The sequence below is a fragment of the Nilaparvata lugens genome, chromosome 7 (genome assembly GCF_014356525.2).
Source record: "Nilaparvata lugens isolate BPH chromosome 7, ASM1435652v1, whole genome shotgun sequence".
Classification (NCBI taxonomy): Eukaryota; Metazoa; Arthropoda; class Insecta; order Hemiptera; family Delphacidae; genus Nilaparvata; species Nilaparvata lugens.
In genome coordinates, this window is record NC_052510.1 from 16,852,569 (window position 1) to 16,861,118 (window position 8,550).

Here is an 8,550-nt window from a genome sequence, read left to right on the forward strand (position 1 = left end):
TGAAATCTTTGAAATAACTAATATTGTAAATAAGTTTCGTGTTGATCAAGCATGATTGGAAAACTTCTTTTCAAAATTGATAACCTTACTTCAGCCTCTGGCTTGTATTTTTGTCCACTCTAACATTAAATGAGACGATTTCCATCAATTATTTTATTATTATTTCAACCATATGTTTATCAACTTGACTAGGAAGTCCTGACTGAAGTCATATTGTTATTTCTGTTAACTAATAAAGGTTAATTCCCACATATCAGTATGAGAGTCTGTGGCTGCTATAGTGAAAATATAATTTCCTTGTGCTCTAATGGGACTATTCACACTCAGGCCGGCTGAGTGTACCGGACACTGATACTGATATGTGAGAATTCACCTTTATTCATTGGTTAACAAAAATAACAGTGTGATTGCAGTAAGAATTTTCTAGTAAAGTTGAAGTGTTCACCAGTACCGTAGTGTTCGTAGTTACCCTTGAGTCCCTCTCTGTATTATGAAACGCAAATACAATATTTTTTACTTCTTCAATCATAAATAAACAGTATTTGATTGAATGAGAATAATGTAATAATGCATTTAATTGTAATCATTATAATTCAAATATTTTCTCCTGTAACAAGCGATAAAAAATGCTTTTCTGCATAGAGCTCTGTTCCACCCATTTGGAAAATTCTTCTCTGCAGGATGCAGTTTTTGACGAGGGTTGCCGTAACGTTTTGTGAGGAACCAACTTGTAGGCTTTCAGACATGTCTGCGCTTGGATAATAAAGCACAGACTGAGTTCTCATTAACCATCCACTTCAGTTGCATTCTTTCATAGGGGAGAGCCGTCCGCTTGATTTTTGGCTGAGAGCTTCTTCATGTAGGGGCGTTTTGTCTTTCTTGTACGAGTATCAGGTTACGTGAATACAAACCGTGCGAAAAATTTCGGGAGTCATATTATGGCTTCCACCGTGGGCCTGAAGTAGGTGTAGGAGATTTGTTGAGTAATGTTTCGCAAACTAGAATCGATTCAAATCAAGGTAATTGGAATACATTCTAACTCCCTAGCTAATCATCTACCCACACTTTTCATCGCCCCTGAAAACCATTATTAATCACAACCAAATATCTCCAAATATCCTCTCTCTTCATGAATTCACCGTCCCTTAGTTAATTGGATGAAATCAGGTATAACATTCTTGAATAGGTTGACATAAAGGCTCGAGCTTTAGTGTTTACGAGTTCGTGTTTCCTGAATAGTTCCAAATTTTCTTAAATAACTCAATATTATTCGTTAAAAGTGGTAATTGAGTGGAATATTTCTAATTAATTTATCAATTTAAGCCATCTAAATTCAAAATTTATAGTTTTAGTGTTTATTTTGAACCAAAATTTTATAAAAATTGTGCGCGTGAAATTCTAACCTTATCTTGGACTTTGTCACCTATAAATTTGGAAGAAAAATAGCACAAGGACTACTTTATTATTTTATCTTTCAATGTTATTACATTAGTGTCATTTGCATTGTAAATAAATAAATAAAATAAAATACAGGAACAAGGTAGAAGAAAATTATTATGTAACCTCACTTTTCCACAAAAAATGATATATAATCGTCTTCAAGCTGTTAATCATAAACATGTTGATGAAACACTATAAACTAATCTAGTTCCATTCACTTTCCGTTCCAATACACTCTTCGTGCTCAGCTCTTCGCTTCAGATTTGTAAATGATGTTTCATTTATTTATAGATAAATTTCATTTCTTGTCTTGTCATAATCCAAAAATATATAATGGAATACCGATTCCTAAAGTGCAGAGTGGAGACTATTCATTTTAATGGGATTTATTAATTCACTTGGTTTATCCAATTTTCATCCTCATCAAAACATTGACTGGTGATTTTCATTATAGCCTGAATAATTATTATAATAATTTTATACTATTAATTGGATACATTCTATTAACCTTGTCATAATTTACCAAAAACATTTTATCACACTATTATCAACCACAATCAAATAGCTTGAAGCTACATATCTTTCTCTTCATGAGTTCAGTGTCAATCATCCCTCCCGATGGACCATTGGAAGATTGTATTGAATGTAGTGTATATCGAATAATCGAATAGACTTCAATACTCTCAAAACAGTTGGCAACCGATATTTAAACAATTCTTCGTGATTTCTGAAGTATTTTTAAACTCTATGAAAAGATCATGGTTTTCATTCAAATAAAATTGAAAGACTTGAGGTAATTGCAGTTATCAACTGAAAACAATAGCTCTGTATTTATATTCTATTGGAATATGAATCTAACTAGAAACCTAATATAATGACCCATTAAAATTGCCCATTTTTTGTATATCTTCAATGAAAATCATTGAAATGTATTTTTCTTAGACTTCCATATCTTTGGTAAACTCTAAATGAGTTGGTTTGTAGTAACTGCACCTGGAACTTGCCGAAAATCTCCCTCATACACAGTGAATGAAGGTGAATTGCGAACAATACAGAACACCCTCATTACTCGCGCCAAGGCTTTCTTTGGCACCCCTTCTTTTCAATACACTTGCACGCACGCGCTCACACGTGTACTTACATGCTCCTGCATCTCCCAAAAATTGCAAGATGCTTCAGCCAAAATCGGGTGATGAGATATTCACCGCTCTTCACTATCAGAAAATCTTCATCTTCCTGAAGAAGAAGGGTTTTTTAAAATTTTCAATATTCGTCTTTATCAAGGATTTGTCTTCACGATCAAAGAGAGGGATGATATTGAGCACGGTTTCTCCCTCACTAGTAAGTTTGTTTTATTGTTGAATAATCAGTATAAGAATGATATTGTTGGGGTATTTTAAACATTCGTTCTCATCGAAAAATCTTCATCTCAAAACAAAGGGAGGATAGTGAGCATCCTTAGAAGCTCTTGCATTGAAAGCAGTGTTGTTTTCAAGTAGAATGCTGAACAGGCCATAGGCCGTTAGGCTGTCATCAAGTACTTACATATTGATGCCTTGTCTATATGAATGTGAAATTTTCCACTATCTGTTCTGTAAACATCATTATCATCTCTCTATCACAGCCTGAATTCTAAATTGAATATCCTACCTACGCTTCTCTTACAGCCTACTGTATGCAGGTATTTGTACATCAACATGTCTGAGAGACTTCTTCCTTTTGTTGATTGTGCATTATAATGACTCAAACTTTGTGTGCATTATAATGACTCAAAATTTGTTTAATTTAATGGAGCACAGATTATAGCCATATATGCTTCCTATTCCAATATGCCATTTTTATATAGTATTGTGGAAAATATATTATGAAGCATGCCACATTTATATCACTTGAGATTACAGCATTTGAAGAAACTACGAAACCTTCAGAAAGTTGATAAATTTCATGAATAAATAATAGAATGCTGAGCATAATTAGATAGTTTTCAAATTAGCTTATAAATTTTCCAATCTACCTGAGATTCTTTTTGAGAATTATAAAAAAGCATTAAGAAATTACTTGGTTAAGTCATAAAATATTCAATCTTTTTTTAGTATTACAAGTTTGACTGAATTAGTACTTCAGCCAATTTGTATTTACTGGAGTATTGATAAGTATTGATGTATTCACCAAGTATTTCGTATTATTCACTGAAAAACTCACTGTGTTTAGTAAAACTTACTTCCTCAGACTCTTACTTTCTAAGACAGAAAGTTTTGTCTTGAATGTGTAATACAGTAGAATGAGATTTTCTCCCTATTCTATATTGACAAATCAGTTATAAAATAATTTGATTAATGATCTAAGTGACATATTCAGGAATTGTATAAGAATGGAGACAGGAAATGAGATCGCAGGAGTTACAAAAATTATTATTTCGTTCAATAAGTATTCCAATATTACAAAATAGTTACAGATAAATTATTACGGAATAGAAACTATACTCGACCACTTAAGGTAATTATTGATAGTTTAGTATATTATTCGTTCACTAAGTGTAGTTATTCGTCACTTCCATTTCTTGTGCCTCTAAAATAGATCGTTGTATTGTGAGCTTCAAGTTTTGTTTCAGTTGAGGATTGTTCATATTCCTTAGAATCGATGAGACAAAGTCCCCAAAAATCTGGTCGTCATCCTTGGTTTGTAATATTTGCAAGGCAGTGTCCAAAACTGTGTCACTTCTCGATGCCGTGTTCCTCCTTTTTGCGACTGGAGAGTATGAAGTTTCAACGATTTGGTGACTGGAATGCTCTTCATTACTATCCTGGGTATTACTGTCGCTTTCTGGGTGTTCTTGTGTCTGGAACAAAAAAAGACTCTTGTAGGAACTCATTGAATTCGATTCGAATTAGATTAAGAATAAACGTTGGCTTGTGAATTACTGAACAGTACCAATATAGTAGGATAGAAAGAATTATTAAAGAATAGAAACATTAAGCCACCACTATCTGAGACCCTGTTCCCTGTTCCTATATGACACCAGAGAGAACAGAATGCTATAATAGGAGATTCGTTTGTCTCTGATAGCACTCTGTCAACCACGGCCTTCTTATCCAAACAGTAAACGAACTCTAATCTTGAACCAGTGAATGAAAAGTGGACTAGTCCCGTTATCTACTATCTGGTTAGAGCAGCAGCAGTAATGTCATCACTCCGTAATGCTGAGCCACATGCAATCTTAATCCTCTTAGGCCAGATGTGTTATCTCCATACTCAATATATCTAAAGCGAGCGTTACTCTCTTTCTAATTCCAGATGTAAACTCTATCAATTATCACAGGATGAGAAATTTTAATTCCAGTTTTACAAATGGCTTTAAGAAATGAGATTTTTAAGGTCAGTGAAGGGATGCACCATGGAGGACAGGCTTTATAATATTGATATCCGTAGAGAGCTCAATGTAATCTCTATACCTCAACGAGTTGACGAGAATCGACAACAGTGGAGAGAACATGATAGAATGGAACACGGAAGAGTCCCCAAAGCTGTCATTGCTTACAAGCCAGAAGGGAGGAGAAGTATTGGCAGACCAAGAAAAAGGTGGGAGAATGTTTGAAGGCGGAACAGGTATTGATGCCTACCCCTGTAAGAAGACGACGACAACGACAAATGGCTACATTTCTTCTAAAATTCTCTGAAGACTCCCGCAAAAGCCCGATACAAGTAGCAGAAACTATCATCAGATATAACCAATCAAGCGGGGTTTCATTCAATTACAATATCATTGTCTATAATCCACAATATGATAAAGGGAAGAATTTGAACACATACGAGATAGGAGATACACGAATGACAAAACATAATCATGTTTTGGCATAAAGCTGTAAGCCTCTATATGTTGTATTTTTTCTATTGATGTAAATAAATATTCTAAATACACGCTATATATCATCAAGTCTGAACTACTGAACTGAATTTTGCATAAAGATTGCGAATTTACCGAGGATGGACATAGCCTTATTTTTATTGCTATTAATCAATCAATTTTAATTTAATAATTAAAACAGCTTTATTCAATTCGTGACTCAAAGCTGACGTAACTATAGAAGCCTAACCAAACAGGGCTTTCTCCAAGTGCTCTCTAAGCAACTCTGCAGCTTAGTTAGCGAGCGCGGTTGATATTGATGGTTGCGGGTTCAAGACATATCAAACCCGGTTTTTTCGCTGGAAATTTTCCACTCTTATAGAGATTATCCATGTTATTTTGAACAGAAGAATAAATTATTCTTCTGTTTTTCTATGTTCCCTGGACATGAAGGAGATTACATTTTACCACACCAGATATCTCTCAGTGCAAAGCACGGGCTACATGTTTGTTATTCATATTATTGTTTCTATATTTCTATATATTATAGTAGGCTATACAGTACCACACGATGAAGTTGGTATGCTGCAACATGCTTTGATACAAATTTCATGAATCAAAAGATCGAGATTGACCTGAAGAGAGGTATCTATAAATATAAAAGCGAAATGGCACTCACTCACTCGCAGAACTAAAAATCTACCGGACCAAAAACGTTCAAATTTAGTAGGTATGTTCAGTTGGCCCTTTAGAGGCTTTTTTAATATTTTAACTCTAAGGGTGGTTTTTAAGGGTTTAAACTTCGTCTTTTAGCATGTATATTCTTCTTCGTATTCTCTTAATTTTAATTGAAAAATGTCCATACCATATGTTAATATAGAACTATAATCTAGAGAGAGTACCTCTTCGAAACAGTTGTTAACTGGTAACTGAATTAATATTTTTTCAGGTTGGCATTAAGATGAGTTGACTTTGTTAGGTTGGCACCAAGTTGAAGATTGAAATGCATTTATCGCGGAAAAATTGATTGGGCACTGCTACTTCAATCAGAGCTATTCCTGGGAATATTATATTACTAGCCGTCAGGCTCGCTTCGCTCGCCATATCCGTTTAGCCAGACATTTAGTCTGGACCCCCGACTGGATCGTCCTAACATATGATAAAAATGCTCAAATGAAGAAAAATGCAGGCGAGCGAAGCGAGCCTGCAGATCTCATTCTCGGACGATCCAGTCGGGGGTCCAGGGGGCGGAGCCCCCTGGCTAGACGGATACGGCGAGCGAAGCGAGCCTCACGGCTAGTAATTTATAGTCTATTGCTACGAATTCCCAGTAAAAATTGTACTACGGTATTTCCAGAGCTGATTCAACATGTTGCCAACATAATAATTTCTTGTGATGGGAACGTTGCTTTGATTATCAATGTTGTTGATCGAACATTTAGTAATCACTCACCAAATAGAATGCAGCCGTCTGGTCAGATTTGCAGAAGGGAAGCATGAACCTGAGCGCCTCAAAAAACTGCCACGAACTTTTGATACTATCATCATCAAAGTCAGCTCCACTCTTCTTCCTCTTCTTCTTCATCTTCCTCAGCTCGGCGTTGAGCTGCGTTCGAAGGTTGTGCATTTTGCGCGACACTTCTCTACAGTCCGTGTTGAATTCACTAGCTAGAGCGGCGATTGCTCGCGTTCTCCGGTATCTGTCTTTGTAGAGCTCAGACGACGCGTCCCAGAGTTCGGGGTGAGTTTCAATTCGATAGATAAACTGCGCGGTTTCGTCTTTAGTCCATTCGCGGCTGGAGGTAGAGCTCATTGCTAGAGAACGAGAGAGCGAAAAATGCTCTAACAACGTGCTTCCCTTAGAGCAATCTACTCAATACTGACTGTTGAGACTTGAGAGCGACTGCGCAACTAGTTGCTGAGTCTAGATGACGACAGTGGAGCAGTCTAGCGAGAGCGCTAGAGCAACTCTCAGCTCTCGTCAAGTGTCCAGGCGTGGCGCTCTCGCTCTAGTGAGAGAAGTTGATTGACCTCTGTCGACACAATTTGTTATCAGGGCGCGTGGAACTGATGAGAGATGAGAAGTGTCTTGTCGGCTGACAAGTCAGAATTAGATTACTCTACGTGGATCGAATCAATATCTAATACAGTGACGTTAATAGACAGAGATAGATTCCTGATTTCGAAATAATAGAAAATACTGGATTCTCCACAGTGGTTATAAAAAATGATAAGTTGTTAAATACCTGAGAAAAAAATGTACAATATATCGCGTATGACAATAACTGTTCTTCATACAACATTTAAAAAATACTTTGTGCAGAGACGCACGTTGTATAGAATATTTGAGGATAAATATCACTATAATAATAATTAATCCAGTTGTACTGAACAAATACAGTCAGCCATTTCGCTTGAAAGTTAAAATCTATATTATTTTACATTCTTTGGGTAAATATCTTCATTTTTTATCGGAGTATTTTCTGTGGAGGTGTTGAGACTGATAAGGAATGCAAGTACATGTTGGAAAATATGTAAATTTATTGAATCGGTAATTAATAATTAGAGTGGATATTCATAAAAATATATAGATGTGGACATTATGCTGAGAATTTTTAACTAAGTTTTTTATTCATTCTATAATCAGTTGTTAAATTTATTTAGTATAAATATTGTGGAATAAAATATTATTGACATAATTTCATAATCTGTCATCTGTGAAACCTTCAAAAATATATTAAATACCGTTCTAACATACAACGTATAATATAAAATGTATCTGAAGAGCTTATTGATGGATTTTAGAAATCGTCAAAAAAATTCTAGCAGAGCGTGGTTTCGATCCACGGACCTCTGGGTTATGGGCCCAGCACGCTTCCACTGCGCCACTCTGCTTTCATACTGACTCAGCTGAAATTTCACCACTTCGATCAGGTGTTCTCATTCAAGGTCATGCTTCCAAACAGACGTCATTGAAAAGGGTTGAGGGCGGGGTCCGCGGTGCCACAGATTACCATCACATTGTGTTCATTATTGTCGATTTCATAAATTTTGATCACTTTGTATTGATGAAATAGATGAATAAACTTTTAGTGAAGTCATTTGTAGAGTATGTTTACTGCAAAGAATGTAACAATCATCTTCTTATTAGACAATTGGATTGTCTGGATTGTTGTATTTGATTGTATGGATATACAATATTGCTTTTCTCATTGGATTGGTTTTGATAAAATTCGAGTTTACTATTTTTCTAGAACTATGTCTAA

The 8,550-nt window shown here is 35.5% G+C and overlaps 1 protein-coding gene and 1 non-coding gene across 2 annotated transcripts; both read right to left on the reverse strand.

Moving 5' to 3' along the window:
• Window positions 1-3,825: 3,825 nt before the first annotated feature.
• On the reverse strand, window positions 3,826-7,301 carry LOC111054426. Its single transcript, XM_022341465.2, has 2 exons — window positions 6,738-7,301; window positions 3,826-4,279 (listed from the first exon to the last, which is right to left on the reverse strand). The coding sequence occupies exons 1-2, from the start codon at window positions 7,095-7,097 to the stop codon at window positions 3,971-3,973; spliced, it is 669 nt and encodes a 222-aa protein (XP_022197157.2). The 5' UTR covers window positions 7,098-7,301; the 3' UTR covers window positions 3,826-3,970.
• An 806-nt stretch (window positions 7,302-8,107) lies between these two features.
• Trnam-cau lies at window positions 8,108-8,179 on the reverse strand. Its single transcript has one exon. It is a non-coding gene; the product is annotated as a tRNA-Met (tRNA).
• Window positions 8,180-8,550: the final 371 nt, after the last annotated feature.

Excerpts from the sequence above, each read along its gene's own strand:
- LOC111054426 (XM_022341465.2), bottom strand. The coding sequence starts at position 7,097 with ATGAGCTCTACCTCCAGCCGCGAATGGACTAAAGACGAAACCGCGCAG. Across the intron at positions 4,280-6,737 it reads AGACGGCTGCATTCTATTTG|ACACAAGAACACCCAGAAAG; the intron begins GTGAGTGATTAC and ends TTTTTGTTCCAG.